General features: G+C 37.8%; 1 protein-coding gene across 2 annotated transcripts in view; it reads right to left on the reverse strand.

The window, feature by feature from the left end:
• MFSD14B (major facilitator superfamily domain containing 14B) overlaps positions 1-25880 on the reverse strand; it is a 128447-nt gene that overhangs the window by 11225 nt on the left and 91342 nt on the right. For both annotated transcript variants that reach the window (XM_057720525.1, XM_057720526.1), the window contains exons 4-8: positions 14412-14539; positions 12527-12641; positions 7242-7460; positions 5323-5436; positions 2111-2182 (exon numbers count right to left, since the gene is read on the reverse strand). In XM_057720525.1, coding sequence (XP_057576508.1) covers positions 2111-2182; positions 5323-5436; positions 7242-7460; positions 12527-12641; positions 14412-14539 — 648 coding nt within the window. The remainder of the gene's footprint in view (positions 1-2110; positions 2183-5322; positions 5437-7241; positions 7461-12526; positions 12642-14411; positions 14540-25880) is intronic.

Consider the following 25880-nt stretch of genomic DNA (forward strand, 5'->3'; position numbering starts at 1 on the left):
GTTTCCCACTCAGAGAAGTCCCTTTAGCATTTGTTGTAGGGCTGGTTTGGTGGTACGGAATTCTCTTAGCTGTTGCTTGTCTGTAAAGCTTTTGATTTCTCTGTCGAATCTGAATGAGATCCTTGCTGGGTAGAGTATTCTTGGCTGCAGGTTCTTCCCTTTCATCACTTTAAATATATCATGCCACTCTCTTCTGGCTTGCAGAGTTTCTGCTGAGAAATCCGCTGTTAACCTGATGGGAGTTCCCTTGTATGCTACTTGTCATTTTTCCCTTGTTTTTAATAACTTTTCTCTGTCTTTAATTTTTGTCAGTTTGACTACTATATGTCTTGGCATGTTTCTCCTTGGGTTTATCCTGCCTGGGACTCTCTGCGCTTCCTGGACATGGGTAGCTTTTTCCTTTCCCATGGTAGGAAAATTTTCTACTATAATCTCTTCCAATATTTTCTCGGGTTGTTTCTCTCTCTTTTCTCCTTCTGGGACCCCTATAATGTGAATGTTGGTGTGTTTAACGTTGTCCCAGCAGTCTCTTAGGCTGTCTTCAGTCCTTTTCATTCTTTTTTCTTTATTCTTTTCTGCATCAGTGATTATCACCATTCTGTCTTCCAGCTCACTTATTCGCCTTTCTGCCTCAGTTAATCTGCTATTGGTTCCTTCTAGTGTATTTCTCATTTCAGTTATTGTATTGCATATCTCTGTTTGTTTGTTCTTTAATTCTTCTAGGTCTTTGGTAAACTTCTCTTGCAACTTTCGATCTTTGCATCCAGTCTTTTTTCAAAGTCCTGGATCATCTTCACTATCATTATTCTGAATTCTTTTTCTGTAAGGGTGCCTTTCTCCTCTTTATTTTGCTGTTTTATCTTGTGCCTTCCTCTGGTACAAAGTCTTTTGCCTCTTCATTTTCTCTACCTTTCTGTGGTTGTGGTTTTCAGTTCCACAAGATGAAATAGTGCCGATACTGCTTGATTCTGCTGTCTGCCCTCTTGTGGAGGAAGCTATCTAGGAGGCTCCTGCGTGCTTCCTGATGGGAGGGACTGATGGTGGGTTGGGCTGGGTGGGCAGAGCTCAGTAAGACTTTAATCCGATTTGGTGGGCGGAGCTCAGTGACACTTTAATCTGCTTGTCTGACAATGGGTAGGGCTGTGTTCCCACCTTGTGTGATGTTTGGCCTGAGGCCACCCAGCACTGGAGCTTACAGGCTCTTTGGTGCAGCTAATGGCAGACTCTGAGAGGGCTCATGCCAATGAGCACTTCCCAGAACTCCTGCCGCCAGTGCCCGTCTCCTCGGTGAGCCACAGCTGCCCCCCACCTCTGCAGGCAACACTCCAACACCAGCAGGTAGGTCTGGTTCAGTCTCCTGTGGGGTCACTGCTCCTTCCCCCTGGGTCCTGGTGAGCACACTTTTTTGTGTGCCCTCCAAGAGTGGAGTCTGCGTTTCCCCCAGTCCTGTGGAGGTCCTGCAGTCAAATCCTGCTGGCTTTCAAAGTCTGATTCTCTGGGGATTCCTCCTCCCGTTGCTGGACCCCCAGGTTAGGAAGCCTGACTTGGGGCTCAGAACCCTCACTTTGGTGGGTGGACTTCTGTGGTATAACTGTTCTCCAGTTTGTGAGTCACCCACCCAGCATTTATGGGATTTGATTTTAACGCAATTGCACCCCTCCTACTGTCTCACTGTGGCTTCTCCTTTGTCGCTCATTACTTTTCAATATTAAAATAATACTGAAACATTCTTCTGGTTAATTTTGCAATACTGGAGTTAGACTGTGGTTGGTGGTTGTAAAAGCAACTTTTCATCTGCTGAATTTACCCATTAGAGGTAACAACATGTATTCTACAAAGTATTGAAAAGTTGTATTAAATTCCTCCTAATTCACAACCTTAAGATTCTATTAAAAATGGAATAATTCCATGGTCTGTATCCATGTCAGTTTACTGGGTCTGATATTGTACCACAGCTACACAAGATGTTACCATAGCAGGGGAGGAGAGGAACTGAGGTAGGGGTGCAGGAGATCTCCATGAATATTTCTTTGGAGCTTATGAATCTACAATTATTTCAGATTGAAAGCATTAGGAAAAAAAAAAGGGAGATGGGTAAAATAACACTCACCTGAGCCACAACAGACAGAATTCCTACCATAGCTATGAATGCTGCGATTTTGACAGATCCAAAACCTATGACCTGTGGAAATGAAAACACTCTGTAATATAGATACTATAGAAATAAGGAATGTTGTCCCATTAAAGCCATAGAATACAATAGTTGAGGAAAGTTCATAAAACCTTGACACTGGCAAATTTAGGCAGTGCTGAAAGTTGAACCTATTTAACCAGTAATTAATATCTAAATCTGTCATAAGAAATCATTATAAGAGGCACAACTTAATTTAACAAATATTAAATATTAAGATAATATTTTCTATTATTTTCACATCCATCCCCATCTGCAACCCACCAAGAGACAAATATAACTTTATCAAGCATTAGAGAGAACATAAAGAAAATGATCTGATTTTTGATGCTGTAAACAGAATATGTTCAGTAGCAAAGTCAGTGGTTCTCAGCTCTGGCTGCACATTAAAATCACGTTGGCAACAGAGAAGGGGAGAGGAGAAAAGGGGAGAGGGGGAGAGACGAGATGCTGGAACCCACTTGAGACGAATTAAATCAGACTCTCTAGGCCCAGACTCAGGTATGTTTTACAAAGCTTCCATGGGGATTCTAATGAGTGGCCAGAGTTCACTGGCAATGATTCCTAAGCCTCTGAATCTTAAGAGCAGCTCTGAAATGCCTACAACTTTCAAGTTTTAAATTTCAAGTTTTTAATTTGCCCTAGCTACTGAAATTTTATAAAAGTCAGGAAAAAAAAGTTTAAAAATTATTGTATATAATCTTCATATTTCATAAATGACTGTCTTGCTTCAAGTTACACAACTAGCTAATGAAAGTGTTAGAGCGGGAACCTCTGGTTCCCAAACCAGTACTGCTGACATTAACAATATCCTATTACTCTCTAATCAAATGCAATTTTAAAAAATTGGAATCTATCTCAGTCTAATTTGTAAATAAATATTTTTTAATTGAAGTATAGTTGATTTACGTGTCAATTTCCACTGTACAGCAAAGTGACTCAGTTATACATATTATACATTCTTTTTATATTCTTTTCCATTGTGGTTTATCCCAGGACATTGAATGTAGTTTCCTGTGCTATAGGGTAGGACCTCGTTGTCCATCCATTCTATATGTAATAATTTGCATCTACTAACCCCAGACTCCCAGTCCATCCCTCTCCCAACCCCCATAAATATATTTTAAAACAGCTTTATTGAGATAGAATTAAAATACCATACAATTTACTCAAGTGTACAATTCAGTGGTTTTCGTATATTCACAGAGTTGGGAAATGACCAGCAAGACCGATTTTAGGAGATCTCATCTCTGCTCAAAGAGACATGGTACCCTGTTAGGAGCCCTAGTCCCCCAGCCTACCCCACCATCCAACCAGTACCCTACTTCCTATCTCTATGGATTTATTTATTCTGAGCATTTCACACAATTGGAATCATACTATATACAGTTCTGGCTTTTTTCACGTAGAATAATGTTTTCAAAGTTCACCCATGCTGTAGTGTGTATCAGTGCTTTGTTGCTTTTAATTGCCAAATAATACCATGCCATTGCATAGACATATCACATTTGCTGGTCCATTTCATCAGTTAGTAGGCCTTGGGGTTGTTTCCATTTCTTGGCTACTATGAACAACAATCTGTGTAAGAGTTTCTGTATAGATATGTTTTCCATTCTCTTGGCTTTATACCTAGAAACAGATTTGCTGGGAACTCTGTGTTTAACACTTTGAGGAACCATCAGACTCTTCCCCACAGTGGCTACCATTTTACATCCCCACCAGCATGTAAGAGGGTTCTCACAACTTAGCAGGTGCGAAGTGTGGTTTTGATTTGCATGTCCTTGATGGCTAATGATGTGAAACATCTTTTCATGTGCTTATTGTCCATTTGTATATCTTCCTTGGAGAAATATGTATTAAAAAATCCTTTGCCTACTTTTTTAGTTATCTGTCTTTTTATTGTTGAGTAAAGTTCTACATATATACTGGATACAAGCTCCTTATCAAATATGTGATTTACAAATAAACACGATTTTAACTAAAACATATGTGTGTGTGTTAATTATATGCGAGCTCTAAAAAGTGAGCATAAATACAAAATAACAGAATGATTCTGGTTTGTTGTTAACTGTTGTTGCTGATGGTGTTATAAGCACATGTATAGAAAAAAGCGTAGAAAAGAAAATATTCACAGTTGTTAATTATCTGTGTGAAGGAAAGAGACATGGTTTTTCACTTTCTTCCTTGGGTTTTCCCATTTTTCCTACATTATTTTCTACATTAAATGCAAATTTAATGTAATTTAATGTATGCACATATAATTTTCTACATTAAGCACACTATCTCACCACTCTTTCTGCTAAATCTCCAGTAGCCACCCACCAAAAATGGAACTGCTTGAAAACAAGTTTTAAACATGCCACCATATAAAATATTATAGTCTCATGCTCTCACGAAAACTATGAGAATGGCGAATTTAACAAATTTTATTTAAAAGTATCTCTAAAAATTGAGGAATTTATCTTAGGAGGGGGCTTGCTCTGACACAGTGGAGTAAACCATTAGGAGAAAGACTTCCAGTGAAACCAGTGGAAGACCAAGGCAGGACTGCAATGGAGGCAACAGAGTTTCACAGCAGCCCCAGAGACCTGAGACAACTGCTGGAAAAGGGATCTATTTTTTTATTTTAATTGCCATGCCAATTGCCTTTTGCAGAGAACAAAGTAAATTTTTAAAGAGAGAAAAACCAGAAGAGAGAAAAGCTTATTTCGGTTACTGTCTGTGAGCCACCTTGAAGTCTACAGTGGTGCTCAGCTACAGCCTACTGCAGATAGTGAAGCAAGCTGGCTATGATCAGACCCAGGGGTCAGAGCACTTCTGAAAGAAACTTTACCTATCTGTGAAATTTAATGGGTATTACTAAAGATTTAATAAATTCTGTTTCTACTAATTCTCTTTCTGTGTATTTCTCAAGGAAATTTTTTCCACAGTAAACATTTTATTGTATTTTTAAAACATTATTGCACTAAAGGTCTCCTGACTACTAATTCTATGTCAGCATCTACATTTGTAACTAGAAGCAAGTTAACACATTTTTTTCCTCTACAGTGTTTTCCCACAAAATACCTCTAGACAGATCCCAATCTTTGATTTTCCTCATGTTCCAAAGGTACTAGGCACTCACTACTCACCTGCCTGAGATAGAGAAAAAAACTTGAATACTGTCCAGCTTCAGGAAGGTATGAAAGAAAAACAGTGATGGAGATTAGTAAGACGGTAGAATCTTTTCCAACTTTCTTCAGTGACTAGGAATAAGCAGAAACAGAACCATATAAAAAGCAAATAGATACTGATGTCACTGATATTCTGGGATACTGGCTTTACTGTTTTGATCTATTAAGGTGGATATAACAAACGATGACTGGATTATAAAAGGAACTGAGCCTTAACATTAAATCTATCATGATCTCTCTAAGGAGGTTACAAGTCCTAATTTCAGAGGTATATGTTTCAAATATTACAGCTTTCTTTCTCTTTTTTAAAAAGAAAATTTGCTCATCTTTGTTAATAATACTGGTTCACATCCTGAAACAGACCCTGAATGTCCTATGAACAGACTCTGAAAACACATTGCCCTGGAAGCTTTTAAGAAAATCTCCTCTCTCTCATTCATAATACAACTCCTTTAAAGTCATAAACAGTGCAGTGTTTTCATTCCACATAAATTTATTCTTTGAAATATTAGTATTAAATTTGCTTGTAAAATTGGTAGACAAATATACTCCAGCCATGGGGTCAGTGACAAGATTCTCTAACCAGTAACAACTTTTTGAATGTTACAACCTTATCCAAAACCCTTATACTCCTCTCTACAAAGCACGTTTGAGTAGACCAAAGGTGCACCAAAAGTTGTCTACAGAGTGTACAGTTCTGCAGTGCATTCTATGTCATCATAACTGTAACCTTCATATAATTAGAAGCAAAAGCAGCTAATGTCTACTGGGATCTTGCTATACACCAGACACTACATTGGTTAATTTACACACGTTCACTGCAATCCTCACAACAGCCCTGAAAAGTAAGTTATGAGAGTTCCACTTCATACAGGAGCTTCTGTTTGTAGCTTGACCACTACATGACAAGGTGGAAGGTCTGACTTCACTCCTGGTTTCCTTCTCTACACACCTACTTCTTGATATCTGACATTACAGCATAAACAGTATGAGAAGGGTCCCCAGGTCATACACTGAGGGAGTTTTTTTGAAAAGAATTTCTCATGTGTTAGTATTCTTACACTTATTTTTCCTAAAAGATAAACTTAAGGGAAAAAAGCAAAAATCAAATCTCTGGTTATTTTTTTCCACACATATTTTCTTCAAGAACAATTTCAAACCAGAGAAGGGGGGAGAGAAGATTCTTCTTCCCAGCACCTTTTCTAGTTGTTAATGGGATTTCCCCCCATGCCAAAAAAAAAAAAAAAACCCCAAAACCAAAACAAACAAAAACAAACAAACAAAAAAAAACCCAAAGCAAAACAAACCAAAAACCAAAAAAAAAAAAAAACCCACCAAAAAACCAGGAAAAAACCCAAAAAATGAGAGAGAGAGAGAGAGAGAGAGAGAGAGAGAGAGAGAGAACAAAGAGTCCATTCAGTCTGCAAAAGACAAGTTCAAAGCCTCTGTTCAAAGTTTCTAACAACTTAGAAAAAAAAAACTTTGGTCAATCCAAATGCATTTAGCCTTTCTGAATTTAAGTGAATGAAAACAACCACTTCAAATGGCCACTTCATTTATTTTTTTAAAAAAGCATGAAAACAACTATGCAAAAAGAAAAAAACCTTCCTTCCCAAGTCTCTGTCAGGGATAAACTAGACATTTCTTGTCTCTTCCCTTGAGATAACCACCTGTTTGACTTAAGGAGTATCAATTCTGTATATTCCTTGGTGCAGTCTACCTCAGTCCCTTATTTGCAATTAAATTTTTTCTATTTTTACTGGAAGAAAAAAATAGATCAACAACTGCTACAATGCTTGAGGCTGCAGGAATGTTCTCTTATTTGCATGGCTTAGAAAGATATATAGGAAAGTAAATGTTTTCATGTTTTTATTTACCGCAAAAGGGTCTGCTTGTTTCCAAGAAATACGAGCTTCCCAGGAGAGAGGTCTCATTTTCTCCGGCAAAGATTCTGGAACAGCCAGTAAGATGAAGCAGATGTCCAGGAGAGCCACCACTGTGGCCACCAGCACAACAAGGCTGTCTCCATAACTAGCGGAGAGGTATGCTCCGATGGCTGGGCTGATGACCAGACTGGCTGCAAATGTGGCTGAGACCTACGGAAAAAGCACACTCTCACCCAGGGTCCCATCTGCTGCAGTTGCACATCTACATTCCTGTTCCCATCCAGGTTCCCAGAGGTGCATACCTAAAGCCATCCTTCCTTCCCTGGCTTTAAAAAGACAAAAGGATTGTGTTGCATACAACTTTTAAGAATGAAAAAGAATGAAAGTAATTTTAAGAATTTGTTCACAAGCTATTAACTAATTGCAGTTATTCTAGAAAGCTACAAGAATAAAAAAATAATCATTTATTAGAAATAAAAATTGTAAAACCTTCCCCATAAGTAAAACATACACGTTTTAATCTTTAATTGGGGAATAAGGATGTAGAGAGAAAGGTATGAAAAAAATTTCTGCAGGGTTGATGATAAAATGTACAAAATTACTCGGAGACTCGGCTTGATTTCATCTTCTAAAAACATGTAGTGTTTCACCATTTCATTAGCACTGAGAGGGGGAAAAATCCCTAGTAGTCTTTTAGAAAAAGCTATAACAACAAAGAATTCAAAAAAATTTGCTGCGTGAAACGTCAAAGCTTTTTAACTGGAGAAATCCCTGAGCTAGGGATTTTTGTCATGCTGTCACCCCCAACCTCCAGCTAATACCAGAGACCACTGAGTCAACGGATCACACCTGCAACTTGAATCCATGTGAAGTTTCTTCACAATGCTTTCCGAGAAGTATGTAGAAATGTAATCTGAATGTTCAGAAGCTTAAATGGGCAGTCTCCAAATTATAACCAGACTAAGTGTCAAAAGCACACTTATAATAAGTTGGTTATCTAAACTTCTAATGGATTTTAATAGAAACTAAAGAAATAATTATGTATGATTGAAATTATGACTCCTGGGTAGCCAATAACATTCTTCCTTCATCCTTCACCGCCTAAATGAATGTAAAAATACAACGTATAGGAAATTAGTATCATACTAAAAATATTATGACAGCTAAAAGTAAAAACAATTCTGGAGGAAAAAGGGGGGTATAGAGAATTCCAGTTTGGGGAACAGGAATTCCCTGTTTCAGTATTTATTGAGCATCTACTATGTGCCAGACAAATAGGAGGACAGAGCTCCTGCCCTTCAGGTTTTTTCATGTTATTTAAGAAGATCAAGGCAGTCACCTAACTTTACATTATAAATTGCAATGACATGCAAACAGCTATGGAAGCACTGCTGCAGCATCCTCAGGTGCTAATTCTAACAACATCATATCTGCACAAAGTGAGTCACTCACTCATTTACTGTTAAAAGTTTTCCATTACTTAATTCTTATCAAATTATTGGATGTAAATGGAGAAGACATTCTACAACTCAGTGTACAGAGAAACACTAGATGTCTTAAGTTCACACAGATGAGCAAGAACTAGAAGCCATTTTCCAATCTCTCAAATTAATCTTTCTCACTAAAATGCAGTCAGACTTAGAGTTAATTTCAGCTAAAACTGCTTTTATAATTCCACACAATTCCAAGTGTAAATCTAAAGATCATGGAGAGTATACAGAAGAAAACAGTCATATATTTCATTAATGACAAAGACATTTCTAATTCTACTCTCATAATTCTATTCTAGCCTATTGGATATTTCCTAAGATAAAGACTGTTCAATAACTCAAGATTTGGTCATTAAGAACAATGGAGTTAAATTATCATCTATATATCAATAACTTAATATATGAATACAGCTGACACATCAGTTTTGAATAGAAAAAGACTACCTTCTCCTAAGCTCCCCCACAAATTTGAAGGGGATATGGTAACTATTTCAGATATAAAGAAGGAAAAGAAGGATAAAGAATGTTTTATTATGAGATTAATGCTCATTATTAATAAACGATGCATTCCAAACCATGGTAAGCTTTTAAATTCATCTTTCCCATCCATGTGATGTATCCTGCAACATTGCTCTGAGGAAGAAGTGTTCAATTTTCTGGTATTTCCATAATTCAAATATTTGTAAACTGCCATGGAGAAATTACCAAAGGCAGGAATCTTGAGGAGAATCTTTAAATAAGAGTCATAACTTGACTTAGATGGTACTGTGAGGCAAACGCCCTAAGACCCAGAGGGGCAGGCCTAGCTCCTCCTCCTAACACAGCCCAATTTGGTTAGGTCCTACCAGGCTCAGGATTTCCTCCTTCCATCTCTCCCTCTACTCATGCCCACCTATTATAACCTCGTCTTCCTCCCTCCATTCCCTAGTGGTACACTGAAGCAGGTTCAGCCCTTGAAGATCAGTTTAATTTCCTCCAGTATGCACAAGGTAAAACATAATTATTATATACATGTAGTCATAGTGAGAAACAATAGGAATTTAGTGGGAAAAATCTGTTATTAAAATATATAAAAATGAATATTCTGGGAGCCAATTTAATCTTATGGAATATGGAAATGAAAGTAAAAAGGTTAGTCACTGAATTTCAAATATCAGAAGTGGACAGGGAGCTGCAGTGGTTTCCTAACTGTTCTATTTGATCAGCTACATTTCGAACAGCTGGTGCTCAATAAATACTTGCTTTCTGAGAATCTATGGCCCCATGAAATTCTATGTAAAATGCTGCATCTTTCTTAAAGCTTAAGTCTACTTGCTTAGTTTGTGTATTTATCTAAAATCCCTCTTTGATTTAACAGTCAATATGACGCTGGTAAATAAATTTAAAAGATGACTTCACCAAAAGTTTCTCAATGAGCATTAACTTAAATTCATTAGTGCAGCCACTGAAAGAACTGCCACTTTTCTTGGTTTACTGGAGGAGTTTTAGTAAAGAAGATGTGCATGTACATTCTTTAACAGATCACAAAATGCTCCTTAGAATTTCGGCTAGACTTCACTGACAATCCTGTAGTTAACCGGCAATAAGTCCTCCTATCTGTAAGGCAGCCTGCAACCTTTCTTTCTTTTACTTTTTTCAGGTTTGTCATCTCAACATCTGACATGTAGAAGTAAACGTAAAGGTTAGTTACTGGCCAAATCCTGAGTCCTGTGGCCACGTCCAGGCAGCCTCACATGCTGGCTGAGGGCACGCCTCAGTAGGGCACTCCTCTCACCACCTTCTCTGAACCTACCTATGAACAGGCATGATTATAACTGCCATTTCACAGATGAAGAACTGAACTAGAGATAAGGGAGCTAAGTCATGATCACTTTGGTTCCAGAACTCTCTCTCTGAAATCTTTCCTTAAGTACTACTGCTTAGCACAACAGTTTTGTGAGGGGTTTTTCTGGTGGAAGCAAGGAACAAAAGTCTAATGAAATTGGAGGGAAATGAGTGTTTCCTGCAATGCTGAGAAAAGCTGCACAAGTGTGATAAATGAGGCTTCTGGCACCCTTCAACTCTGCTGACCAGCCCTTAAGAGCTCACCTTGAACACCCTGCCTTCTTTAAAGCCTTCCTGCCTGCCTCTCCCTTTGTCCTCCGCCACAGCACTCTGGAGATGCCTGTTTTAGGACATGACAGGAGAACCATTCAGGGGAGGAGGGAAGAAGGAAAGAAGGAGAGAGCAAGTAGTAGCTAGATGGCAAGTGGCGGCGAAGGAGAAGGTTTTAAACTACTGACGTCTAAAGCCAACAAAGTAAAAACTGCTGTTGCGTTTTGTGGAACAGCAGTAACTGACTTATATGTCCACCACTGACCCATACAATCCTTCATTCAGTCATCACTGAATGACGACGTACTACCTTCCAGGAAGTGGGATCTAAAAGAAAGAGTAAGACTCAGCAGAGAAGTAACCTGAGTACCTGGCATTCAATCTCCCTCCAACCATTCAACAACCCAGTCAGATCACCTTTCTTCTTCCATCTTCTTACTGTGAACACTTCAAACACAAGAAAGTTGAGAGAAGAGCACGATGCACACTGACGGGGTGCAGAATAAGCCGCCCCAACACGTGCCACTCTGGCATGTGGACTGTTTTGAGCTGAAGGCAGTTAAGACCCAGGAGACTCAGGAAAAGCTTTTTACCTTTCCCTTAACAGCCTGAAAGAATTTCGATAGGAGGCCTATACCAGGAAGAGAGCAAATACTACAGATAACTTTTTACATCATAAAGACTTGGAATGGCAAACACTTATTTACCAGATATGTGCTCTCACCTTCCTGTGAATTGTCTTCCTCCCTTTGAAGCCCCAGACCCCTACCCTCTTTCTCCTTAGCTCTGGATGGTATATAAACCTCAACTGCCTGACTGTCCTTGAGTCGTTCACATCTTTGTGGAACTCCCATACATACGAAATTAAATTTGTTTTTCTCCTGTTGATCTGTCTTATGTCAATTTAAGTATTATGACAGCCAAAAAACCTAAAAAAGAAAGAAGGGAAAAGTTTTCCTGTCCATACTCACATACCACAGAGGTTCACACACTGAACACATGCCCACAAATGCTCACCCGTCATCTTTTCCCCGTGGACCACTAAGTAATTCTGAGTTGTGACACTCTGACCCAAATGGCTTCAGCCTGCTGTCTTCTACAGGTCTTTCCTCTCCTACATAATCATAATGCCATTATCTTGCCTAAGAAAATTAGAAATTATTGTCTAATACTCAATTATCCAAAAAAGTCTCCTATAACTTTTGTTATACACTCAATAATTATTTACTGAATGAATGCAGTCCTTTTTCTATAGTATGATGTCACAAATAAGTGCCTTAGTCACACAACAGGCACTACAATAACAATGGATTAACATGGCTGAGGTTCTATCACCTTTCCAATTCTAATTAGGTGCACAGAGACCTATGATCATAGCAGCTGTTTACTGTTCATGGTTCCTCAAGAGATTAGCTAACAAGGAACAAATCAAACCAACTTTAAAAAAACTTTGCAACTGACAATTCACACATTCTGCCAATATTCCAACACTAAAACCAGAGAATAAGTTACTAGCAATTTCTATCTTGCTATTTTTAACTTCACATAAGTCTCCTTTTTACTTCAATGGCTTTGGATTTTCTTTTACATAAATCAATATTTAACACTATTTTAATAAAATCTCACTTTCCAGTGAATTTTTAGTAGAATGTTCATTATCTCTCTGGTTAAAAGCATAATCTATTATCTTACCCATCCATAAGCAGTACTTCGCTCATGCTCCTGAGTGACATCAGCTACATAGGCAAATATCACAGAGAAAGTGACTGAGAAGACGCCAGATATGGAGATCATTGCAAAATACCACCTATAAAAAGACAATTTTAAGCACCCATGAGAGACATAGTGTACACACACTTTTATAACCAAAGCCAAAAATAGCATGTAAAGATTATAAACCAAAAAATAAATTTTAAAAAATACATGTATATTTAAAGATATAAAGGACAACTAATAAAATTATAATCAACATGCAGAGAAGTAGAAACATACTAATTTTGTCATTGCTCAAGGGGTGTCAGTATATGCAGTTTAAAAACATGAAAGAGTAAGGGTATGCAGTAAAGTTATAGTTTTAAAGGTAGCCAGAACAGAAATTAAAACTTTCTAAATTTCCTAGCTTTAGCTAAGAAAAGTACATATACACAAAAGCAGAAAGCATTTTAAAAATTAATGTAATTAAGACAAAAAATTTCTATCCTATACATAGATGCTTAAAAAAATCTAGTTAAAATATTAGCAAACACAATCTCAAAGAACAAAAAGTAGGGTCTAATTCTAGGATGTAAGGATGTTTCAATATTAGAAACCTATTAATATAATTCATCATCGTGACAGGTCTAAGGAGAAAATTCAAATGATCTCCACCGATGCAAAAGGCATCAAATAAAATTTGACATTCACCCTTGATTTTAAAAAAGAAAATCCCGAAATAAAATAGGAACAAGTATTTTTCAACCCAAAAGCAAGCTCAACACTCAATGATGAAACACATTTCCTTTACATACATGTGGAAGACAGGTCCATGATCATCACTTTTATTTAACATTATTTATTAATCTACACAAGTAGCAGAAGCAGCAGCATGAAAACTGGAAGTGAAGAGGTGAAATCATTTAAAGATCTAAAGAAAAAAATTTTAAGGTATTGAGAGGACATTAAAAAAAAATCCTAATTCAGAAAAATATGACTTGTTCTTGGACAGAAAGACTCGATACAAAAAAAGCATTTTATAAAAATTCATCTGGTAGGAAATAAAATGATTAATTATAGGTACCCAACACATTTAGAACATGACAAATGTTGACATAAAATTCCTATCAGATAATCAAATGAGAGTATTTTCACATAAGCACCCCCTCAATCTATTCATTGCATTAAAAACAAACAAACAAAAAGCCTGAAAAACTAAAACACAAAAAACCCTTCCATTCTAAAGTGTGTTCTTCACATAGGAATAGCATCTCAGCAACAGGAAATTTGGCCAAAATACCATCCTCCGTACTCCAGAAAAACTAAGTACAGCTCAGGTGCAAATTCCAAGCCATTTTTATTAACTAAATAGCCGTGGTTACATGCTAACTATTCCCTTTCTATTTACTGTGGAAAAAATGAGATCAAATTAAAACTCACATTATGATTCAGAATAGGCTATTGGCCTTAATACAGTATACACGAAAGTGATCCTGCGTTTTGATATAAACTATGCTCATGTCAGTGCCCTAGAGCAATGAGCTGACAAAAACAACACATTTGCAAAGTCAAAACGAGCCATAGTTGAGTGAGTATAGTAATGTCTGCCCCCCACCCCCGCCCCATTCTTGTAACCTACCTCACGGCAACAAAAGCTGCTCTTACAGAGATCTTTTCTTTCTATTTCTTCATCTTAGACTTAATTTTGTAATGTCTTCATTTCCTCATTTATAAAATGGGCATGATGGCAACTGCCTACTAGCTTTCAGTATTACAGAAGAGTTCAAATGAAAACACAGGTACAACTGCTTTGTAAAGATTAGAAAGCACACTGTCCACATGTGACCCAAAACAGACAGTCATGATGGAGGATCTAGCCACTCACCACGGACTGACCCTCATCAGTGGAATCGGAAAGCAGGTGAAGAAGACGGTGGCGAGGAGAAAGGGCTTCCTTCCCCACACATCAGACAGCGCGCCTATGAGTGGTGCACTCAGAAAAGACAGCAGGCCCTGGAGATGAAAGCAGAAGCAAAAGTCAGATTTATAATGTGATCCCCCAATTACTTGTAATTCTTATTTTCTAAATGCATTTCTAAGTGCTCCAATTCTTTTTAGTGGCTCCAAAACAGAGTAATTTAAAACATTCAGTACAGCCTGTCATTAAAAAAAATCCTAATAAAATTTTTAAGTGTGCGGTTTGAGAGAGAAGAAAGGGATAAGGGCTTGTTTTCTGGTAGAAGCTGGAAAAGAGAGGTGATGTGAAATATGTATACCCACAGTTGGCCTGTAACATGAAAACACACCACGGCTATGGGAAGAAGCCAGACATTTAACTCATTTTAATAAGTATTACAGCGTATCTATCATGTGCAAAGCTCTGAACTAACTGGTGAAATGAAGACACCTTCTGCTCTCAATGGAGTAAGCTAATAGGGATAGCAGGATGGGGACACATATACTAAATGTCCATAAGAAAAGTAGATTTTCGGGGCTTCCTAGGTGGCGCAGTGGTTAAGAATCCGCTTGCCAATGCAGGGGACACGGGTTCAATCCCTGCTCCAGGAAGATCCCACATGCCGCGGAGCAACTAAGCCCGTGTGCCAATTAAAAAAAAAAAAAAAAAAAAAAAAGAAAAGTAGATTTTCATCCCATCAAAGTTAAAGTTCCATTTGCCTGGTGAACTTAGGACAGAGATAATGTGTGTTGCACAAGAGTTGAGGCTAAGGGGAAGCAAGAACACCACACATAAGCAAAGGAAGTAAAGAAACTCAAATTTACCACTTCCTCACAATTTGCCACTCACTCTGCTGGCTGGCCACTTCCATGTCAAATTTCTTTTTGACATCAGGGCCCTCTGAGGTGGCCACAGGCCTGCCTCTCAGACCTGTTGGTGCCACTGTTCTTTTACATGCTCTGTCTGCAACGTGGCCACCACCACCTACATTATGAACAGCTTTTCAATCTCTTTTCTGTGCTCTGTGCCTACAGCCAAATACACTTCCCTGCTTGGACATTTAACATGCACACTGCTCCCTATAATCCTGACCGAACACACCCACCCTTCTCACCTTGGCTAAGAAGCTGTCCAAAGCTTTTCCACTATCCCTCCACTTGCCAAGGCGATTTTTCAGACTATGCTCTTGTAATAATTTCTCTTTATCCATCCCCTGCTGTGTGACACACTTCAGCATTTCTGGCCTAGATTTAAATAAAACCACCTTCTAACTGCCTCCTGCCCCTGGTCCTACTTCCTTCCAATCTGTCTTCCACATACCCCCAAGAGCAACCTTGATGAGCTGCAGACTTCAGTTCTTTGATTCCCTTGTTTAAAACTCTCCACTGTGCAGAGCTGAAATTCTTCAGCAGATATTTATAGGTGAAATAATAAGTGTCTGAGCTTTGCTTTTAAATACTACAAATAAAAACGAGTGATGGAAGGCTAGGATAGATGAGACAAGAGGGGGGAATGCTGATAAATAATGAAAACTAGGTGATGAGTACAGGGGCGTTTATTACATTATTTTCTCCTTCTGTGTATCTGAATTTTCATAATACGTTAAAAAAAATTCCTCAGCATAGCATACAGACAGAATCTTCCAAAATCTAGCAACTAACACACATCCTATGCTCTGGCTATATGCAATACTTCATAGTTTTCTGAACACATACAATACCATATTCCTTTGTGCCAATGGGCATTTGCAAAGTCCCTTGCTGTGCCTGTACGCATTTCCCACACTTGGACCTGGTAAACTAGTAGTCATTCTTCTTAGCTCTGGGCAAGGAGTACCTCTTCCTCTATGTATTTTCTTAGCTACTCAAATAGAATTAATCACAGTGGTTTTTGAGGAGTACACCCCTCCCCGCTCCCGGTACATATCTCTCCTATTGTAATGGTAACACTCTATTACAATTACTTGTTATTTGTCTATCTTCTCAATTACATTAGAAATTGAGATTAAGGTCAGAACGGTTTCTTTTCTTCTCTGTACTCTTCGTGCCTATAACAGGGTCTGATAAAAAGCGCTTTCAAAGAAGTTTGGTAAACTGAATAGAACTTTTAAGAGCAAATCAACTCACAGTAGTTTCCAAGGTCACACAGCTGAGAAGAAAAAGAATAGGATTCTAATCTCCTATCAACCACCAGTAAACCTAGAGCCAATGGACCAAGGGACAGGTAAACTGAAGTAAGGGGAGGTGAGAGGAAGAGTCAATGCAGGGCAAGCAAGTTGAGGAGAAAAGCATCTTGACTCCTCTGAAATAAAATATTAATCCATACCCAGGCATCAATCCTTGTAATTTATAAGCCACAGTGAATTTCCAGGGCATTCAGTTTGTTCTTGCATCAAGAGAGTTAAACCACTGCAGAAGCAGGGCTTAAATTCTCGGCTTGCAACTTATCAGTTTCATAAATTTCAGGAAACAAAATCTTTTACGTTGCTTTAAAATTCTCCAAAAATATCAAATACCTGAGTTCTTAGGTAGTATAGAACTGGTCAAGAAGAATATGTAAAGAAATTTAGAGGACAAGGCAGTAGAAGTAACAGCCACCACAAAAACAGTAACAAAAACTCCAAACACAAAGAACTCTGGAAAAGTTTTTGGACAGTCTGATTTTAGATTTCATACAATGCTTTAAGATATGGAACGCATGCCATTTAAACAAAAGATATGAGAAGACCAAGCACTAAAGTTTTATTTAAAATAATGCAGCTTTTGGACTTCCCTGGTGGAGCAATGGTTGAGAATCTGCCTGCCAATGCAGGGGACACAGGTTTGATCCCTGGTCTGGGAAGATCCACATGCCACAGAGCAGCTAAGCCCACGAGCCACAACTACTGAGGCCATGTGCTGCAACTACTGAACCCGCAAGCTCTAGGGCCTGCGTGCCACAACTACTGAGCCCACTCGCCTAAAGCCCATTCTATGCAACAAGAGAAGCCACTGCAATGAGAAGCCAGCACACTGCAATGAAGAGTAGCCCCTGCTCACCACAACTAGAGAAAGCTTATGCTCAGCAATGAAGACCCATTTGCAGCTAAAATAAAATAAAATAAAGGTAAAGTTAGATAAAGCAGCTTTTACAGATAAAAGATACTGCTATCTAGATTCTGGATTTAAGTTGTAATTTAATCTATTCATTAAATAACTATTATTTAAATCAAATTCTCAGTGACAACAGATACTGAAAATATCCTCTGAGAGAACCTATATTTTTATTAAGATGCTAAAATACAATCTAATAAATACTTGCCTGGAAAACATGTATTTCTTAAAAAAATAAAAGACTTTCTTCTATCCCAGACTTATTTCTTCACTACCCAATCTAGCCCTAGATTCTATCAGCCACACTATCAGAACAGTAGACTGAGAAGGATATGTGTACCTTGATTAGGCAAGTACTTCATCAGTCCTAAAGATGCAGAGCACAATCTGCAAATGAAAACAAAATCTTTAAAAATTAAAACCAGACATCAAAGCCCTAGCCTTTAACACATATACGGTTGATTCTCATTATTCACACCGGTTATGTTCTACAAGTTTCCCAGGAACACTGAATTAGAGAATATGAAACCACTGCTGCTAGAGGAAACACAAGGTTGGGTTCCCACAAGCCTCTGGTCACACAGTTCCATTAACTGATCAATACATAACCTTGATTTATGTGTGTTTCTGTTTAACAATGCCTTATTTAATATGTATATTGTTGACTTATTAACACTGAAGTCTCAGCCAACAGCACTAAAGCCCATGTCTGAATGAGGCTTATCTAACACAGTATTTCCTCCATAAGGTACGTCAAGGGCCCCCTGCACTTGGAAATAGCTGACAACACTTTTGGCACTATACTTGGGGCCATTTTAGAGAAATCGTTAACAAAAGGAACAAAAATGCAAAATATATGGCACTAAATGGACTGCAAAAAGGACATGTTTACAGTATGAGACTGAATTAAGAGCAAATGTCACCTTGTTTAACCTCAGCTGGAAACACCTAGTCGGGCAACTCAAATTCCCTCCTTATGCCACACATGAATGCACACAAAAGCACTCTGTTGAGCTGGGGTTACAAATATATTCAGCAAGCAAGCAGATCTGCAAACATGAAATCCTTGAATAATGAGGACCGAGGGTCCTAAGCCATGCTATCATGTCCCAACGAGTACTGGATAAAACATGGTGTATAGAAGTCTAGGTGTGGATGACAAAATTAACCAACAATTAATACATCACTTCTGTAAATTAGCTTCCCAGTCCAACAGGTTTTTAAGGTGGCATAATTAATTGGCCAATTATTCTGACATGGCCTTACAGGCTCTAATTTGACAAAAGAGCAATTAAAGCTTATTGTTCAATTAAATGCAACTATCCAATATACTTTTTAAAGGATACAAAGAATGGCAGATCCAACTCATCTGAAGCAAAAGTACATGAATTTTATACTTTATAGCCATCATGAAAGTTTTAAGCATAAGGTTTCCTTAACATATGGAATTGTTATATTTGACTAAAATAATTGGGTCAATACCCTTAAAGTTTTAAAACTAAAAATGTTCTTTTGGTTTTCCTTCAAATATTTTAATGAACTTTGCAACTGAGTATGAGGGAGCAATGGTACCAACGAAGAATAAAATGAAGTTATTTACTTCGGAACATTTTCATTTTTCCATGAAAAAGCTCGCATCTTATGACAACTTTATAAGCCACAAGAAACCTGCAACACATAGACAAGGTTACTCCAAAATCATATTCATTCACTTTGATTTTTCATACAGTATTTTACTAGTAATGACCTTTATCTTTCGTTTCTTTAAAGGAGATCAAAGAGAAAATTTCACACTAATTGAACTGTGGTTTTTATTATATAACTGACAAATGAAAATCTTTTCACATAAAAACAGTACTAAAACAGGGGTCACCTTTCAGACTAAGGACCCACTAAGACCCTGCACAGTACAGAGCTTCCCTGCCCCCAGGGTGCATAAAAATCAGTTTAACCAGTTTAACAGGGCAAATGAGAAATACGACACACAAAGCGACTTTAGTTCACTTGAAGTCCAGGAAAGGGCATTTGTGAAGCATGAGGAAGGTCAAAGAATAGCTGGTAATCCTGAGACTTCAAGAAAAAAACAAATATGTGCAAGAGGGCTAGAGTGTTTTCTTCTTTTTTTAATTTAATTTTACTTATTTCTTTATTATTTTTGGGGGGGTACACCAAGTTCAATCATCTGTTTTTATATACATATCCCCATATTTCCTCCCTCGACTCCCCGCCACCCTCCCTGTTCCTGTCCCTAAGGCATCATCCATCCTCGAGTTGAATTCCCTTTGTTATACAGCAACTTCCCAATGGCTATCTATTTTACAGTTGGTAGTATATATGTCTATGCTACTCTCTCACTTCATCTCAGCTTCCCCTTCACTCCCCACCCACCCAAACCTCGAGTTCTCCAGTGCATTCTCTGCATCTGCATCCTTGTTCTTGTCTTGCCACTGAGTTCATCAATACCATTTTTAGATTCCGTATATGTGAGTTAGCATACAATATTTGTCTTTCTCTTTCTGACTTCACTCTCTATGACAGACTCTAGGTCTACCCACCTCATTACATATAGCTCCATCTCATCCCTTTTTAGAGCTGAGTAATATTCTATTGTATATATATATGCCACATCTTCTTTATCCATTCATTTGTTGATGGGCATTTAGGTTGCTTCCATGTTCTGGCTATTGGAAATAGTGCTGCAATAAACATTATGGTACATGTTTCTTTTGGGATTATGGTTTTCTTTGGGTATATGCCCAGGAGTGGGATTACTGGATCATATGGTAGTTCTATTTTTAGTTTTTTAAAGAACCTCCAAATTGTTTTCCATAGTGGCTGTACCAACTTACAATCCCACCAACAGTGCAGGAGAGTTCCCTTTTCTCCACACCCTCTCCAACATTTGTTGTTTCCAGATTTTGTGATGATGGCCATTCTGATCGGTGTGAGGTGATACCTCATTGTTGCTTTGACTTGCATTTCTCTGATGATTAGTGATGTTGAGCATCTTTTCATGTGTTTGTTGGCCATCTGTATGTCTTCTTTGGAGAAATGTCTCTTTAGGTCTTCTGCCCCTTTGTGGATTGGGTTATTTGCTTTTTTGGTATTAAGCTGCATGAGCTGCTTGTATATTTTGGAGGTTAATCCTTTGTCCGTTCTTTCATAGGCAACTATTTTTTCCCATTCTGAGGGCTGCCTTCTAGTCTTGTTTATGGTTTCTCTTGCTGTGCAAAAGCTTTTAAGTTTCATGAGATCCCATTTGTTTATTCTTGATTTTATTTCCATGATTCTAGGAGGTGGGTCAAAGAGGATCTTGCTTTGATGGATGTCATAGAGTGTTCTGCCTATGTTTTCCTCTAGGAGTTTGATAGTGCCTGGCCTTCCATGTAGGTCTTTAATCCATTTGGAGTTTATTTTTGTGTATAGTGTTAGGAAGTGTTCTAATTGCATTCTTTTCCATGTAGCTGCCCAATTTTCCCAGCACCACTTATTGAAGAGGCTGTCTTTTTTCCATTGTATATTCGTGCCTCCTTTGTCAAAGGTAAGGTGCCCATATGTGTTTGGGCTTACTTCTGAGTTCTCTATTCTATTCCATTGATCTTCCTTTCTATTTTTGTGCCAGTACCATGCTGTCTTGATCACTATGGCCTTGTAGTATAGCTTGAAGTCAGGAAGCCTGATTCCACCAACTCCATTTTTCCTTCTCAAGATTGCTTTGGCTATTCGGGGTCTTTTGTGTTTCCACACAAATCGTAAGATTTCTTGCTCTAGTTCTGTGAAAAATGCCATTGGTAATTTGATCGGGATTGCATTGAATCTGTAAATTGCTTTGGGTAGTACAGTCATTTTCACGATGTTGATTCTTCCAATCTAGGAACATGGTATGTCCCTCCATCTGTTTGTGTCGTCTTTGATTTCTTTCATCAGTGTCTTAAAGTTTTCTGCATACAGATCTTTTGCCTTCTTAGGCAGGTTTATTCCTAGGTATTTTATTCTTTTTGTTGCAATGGTGAATGGGAGAGTTTCCTTAATTTCTCTTTCTGCTCTTCTGTTGTTAGTGTATAGGAATGCAAGAGATTTCTGTGCATTAATTTTCTATCCCGCTACTTTATTAAACTCATCAATTAGTGCTAGCAGTTTTCTGGTAGTTTTTCGGGTTTTCTATATACAATATCATGTCATCTGCAAAGAGTGAAAATTTTACTTCTTCTTTTCCGATTTGGATTCCTTTTATTTCTTTTTCTTCTCTGATTGCTGTGCTAAAACTTCCAAAACCATGTTGAATAATAATGGTGAGAGTGGACACCCTTGTCTTGTTCCTGGTCTTAGAGGGAATTCTTTCAGTTTTTCCCCATTCAGAACGATGCTGGCTTTTGGTTTCTCATATATGGCTTTTATTATGTTGAGGTAATTTCCTTCTATGCCCATTTTCTGGAGAGCTTTTATCATAAGTGGATGCTGAACTTCGTCAAAAGCTTTTTCTGCATCTTTTGAGATTATCGTATGGTTTTTATCCTTCAATTTGTTGATATGATGTATCACGTTGATTGATTTGCGTATATTGAAGAATTCTTGCACCCAAGGGATAAACCCCACTTGATCATACTGTATGATTTTTTTAATGTGCTGTTGGATTCTGTTAGCTAGTATTTTGTTGAGGATTTTTGCATCTATATTCATCAGTGATACTGGCCTGTAATTTTCTCTTTTTGTGACATCTTTGCCTGGTTTTGGTATCAGGGTGACGGTGGCCTCGTACAATGAGTTTGGGAGTGTTCCTCCTTCTGCAATGTTTTGGAAGAGTTTGAGAAGGATAGGTGTTAACTCTTCTTGAAATGTTTGATAGAATTTGCCTGTGAATCCATCTGGCCCTGGGCTTTTGTGTGTTGGGAGATTTTTAATCACTGCCTTAATTTCCTCACTTGTCATTGGTCTGTTCATAGTTTCTGTTACTTCCTGGTTCAGTCTTGGAAGATTGTCTTTTTCTAAGACTATCCATTTCTTCCAGGTTATCCAATTTATTGGCATATAGTTGCCTGTAGTAGTCTCTCACGATCTTTTGTATTTCTGAGGTGTCTGTTGTTACTTCTCCCTTTTCATTTCTAATTCTGTTGATTTGCATCTTCTCCCTTTTTTTCTTGATGAGTCTGGCTAATGCTTCATCAATTTGTTTATCTTCTCAAAGAACCAGCTTTTAGTTTTATTAATTTTTGCTATTGCTTCCTTCCTTTCTTTTTCATTTATTTCTGCTCTGATCTTTATGATTTCTTTCCTTCTGCTCACTTTGGGGTTTCTTTGTTCTTCTTTTTCTAATTGTTTTAGGTGTAAGGTTAGGTTGTTTATTCGATAATTTTCTTGTTTCTTAAGGTAGGACTGTATTGCAATAAACTTCCCTCTTAGAACTGCTTTTACTGCATCCCATAGGTTTTGGGTTGTTGTGTTTTCATTGTCGTTTGTTTCTAGATATTTTTTGATTTCCTCTTTGATTTCTCTAATGATGTCTTGGTTGTTTAATCGTGAATTATTTAGCCTCCATGTGTTTGTATTTTTTGCAGTTTTTTTTCCCTGTAATGGATATCTAGTCTCATGGCGTTGTGGTCTGAGAAGATGCTTGATATGATTTCAATTTTCTTGAATTTGCTGAGGTTTGATTTGTGACCCAAGATGTGATCTATCCTGGAAAATGTTCCGTGTGCACTTGAGAAGAAAGTGTATTCTGTCGGTTTTGGATGGAATGTCCTATAAATATCAATGAAGTCGAGATGGTCTAATGTGTCATTTAAAGCTTGTGTGTCTTTATTTATTTTCTGTTTGGATGATCTGTCCATTGATGTAAGTGGGGTGTTCAAGTCTTCCACTGTTATTGTGTTACTGTCGATTTCCCCTTTCATGGCTGTTAGCATTTGCCTTATGTATTGAGGTTCACCTATGTTGGGGGCATAGATATTTACCATTGTGATATGTTCTTCTTTGATGGATCCCTTGATCATTATGGAGTGTCCTTCCTTGTCTCTTGTAACAGTTTTTACTTTAAAGTCTAATTTGTCTGATATGAGTATTGCTACTCCAGTTATCTTTTGACTTCCATTTGCATGGAATATCTTTTTCCATCCCTTTACTTTCAGTCTATATGTATCCCTTGGTCTGAAGTGGGTTTCTTGTAGGCAGCATATAGAAGGGTCTTGTTTTTGTATCCATTCACCAGTCTGTGTCTTTTGGTTGGAGCATTTCATCCATTTACATTTAAGGTGATGATTGACATGTGTGTTCCAATTACCATTTTCTTAATTGTTTTGGGTTTGTATTTATAAGTGTTTTCCTTTTCTTGTGTTTCCTACTTAGAGAAGTTCCTTTAGCACTTGTTGTAAGGCTGGTTTGGTGGTGCTGAATTCTCTTAACTTTTGCTTGTCTGGAAAGCTTTCTCCATCAAATCTGAATGAGATTCTTGCTGGGTAGTCTTCTTGGCTGTAGGTTCCTCTCTTTCAGGGCTTTCAGTATATCCTGTCGTTCCCTTCTGGCCTGCAGAGTTTCTGTAGAAAGGTCAGCTGTTATCCTTATGGGTTTTCCCTTATATGTTATTTGTTGCTTTTCTCTTGCTGCTTTCAACATTTTTTCTTTGTGTTTAATTGTCGTTAGTTTGGTTAATATGTGTCTTGGTGTATTTCTCCTTAGGTTTATTCTGTATGGGACTCTCTGTGCTTCTTGGACTTGGTTAATTATTTCCTTTCCCGTGTTGGGGAAGTTTTCGACTATAACCTCTTGAAATATTTTCTCAGACCCTTTCTTGTTTTCTTCTTCTTCTGGGATGCCTATAATTCGAATGTTGGTATGCTTAATGTTATCACTGAGGTCTCTAAGACTTTCTTGTATTCTTTTTATTGTTTTTTCTTTTTCCGCTCTGTGGCAGTTATTTCCCCCATTCTATCTTCCAACTCACTTATTCGTTCCTCTGCCTCAGTCATTCTGCTGGTTATAGCATCTAGAGTATTTTTAATTTCAGTTATTTTCGTATCCATTGCTGTTTGTTTTTCTGAGTTCTTATGAACTGTTTCTTGTACTTTATTTTGTTATTGAGATTTTGTATCATTTTTACTATCATTACTCTGAATTCTTTTTCAGGCATTTTTCCTATTTCCTCCTCATTTGTTTGGTCTTGTGGGTTTTTTTCCTGCTCTTTTGCCTGCATGGTGTTTCTTTGTTTCCTCATGGTTGTCCAAACTTTGGGGGTTGCTTGTCCTTGCAATAGAGGTGTTTATAGAAGACTGTCCAAGCCTCAGACTAATGTCCGAACGTTGGGTTAAACAAATACTGAGTCTAGGAAACACATACATGTATAAGACACACAATTACTGAATCCATTAGGACATATGTCTCTGGAAAGACCTGACAAAAGAACCACAGTATGCTCTCAGATATTCAAAGAGAAACCCAACAGAAATTGACAACTGAAACAGAACAAATCAGAAACAAAGGAAAAACAAACAAATAACACCTTACACATACAAATACTAACCCAGGGAGATTTTGTAAGCTAAGATCAAATATAAAAAAGAGCTAGAGTACCACCAGACAGAATGGAGATTCTCAGAATGAAATTAAACAATTGTACTAAGAACTAAGATAAAGACAAAAACCTAATATTAAATACCAAGGCAGTGCATCATCTGGAGAATAGAGCAAGGAGTTTGAGCAGACCGATAGTGTTGTGTATAAGTATGTTAAGATAAAATAAACTAAAAATGTATGGAAGAAAGGGGAACAGAAGAGCGTAGTGTGATTGGAAATATGCAAATAAAAGGAAAGGAATAGAAATGTATAAAAGATAGGGATGAAAGGAAGGTATGAGAGATATATTGTCTATACTACCAAAAACTTAGCTAGAAATAGAAGTATATAAAAAGGCAAAAAATAAATGAAAATAGAATAAAAAATAGAAATAAAAAAATTCTGTTATAAAATTTGTAGATCCCTTAGGACTAAGCTCATAATTAAGAAAGGAAAAAAAGAAATCCAGAACTGATCCCAGAATGGACCAGTTCAATAGGATTGATATTAATATTTCTGTTTCCTTAGAGTCTCAGCTGTAAGTGTCCTTCTACTCGCCTTGGGTTTTTTTGCATTATTCTTTGACCAGCAGAGCTTCCTTTATTATTGTTTTGTAAGCATTGGTGTGTGGGGAGGGAGAGGGTACAATAGTGGCTCTTTTCCCTGGGAGTGAGTGAGCAGTGGCGCACTGTTGTTTCAGTCGGGCTTGGAGGTGCCTGTTGCACAGGGACACTGGTGGCTCAGGTGTAAACAGAAAGTC

Source organism: Hippopotamus amphibius, chromosome 2, assembly GCF_030028045.1.
Source record: "Hippopotamus amphibius kiboko isolate mHipAmp2 chromosome 2, mHipAmp2.hap2, whole genome shotgun sequence".
Taxonomy (NCBI): Eukaryota; Metazoa; Chordata; class Mammalia; order Artiodactyla; family Hippopotamidae; genus Hippopotamus; species Hippopotamus amphibius.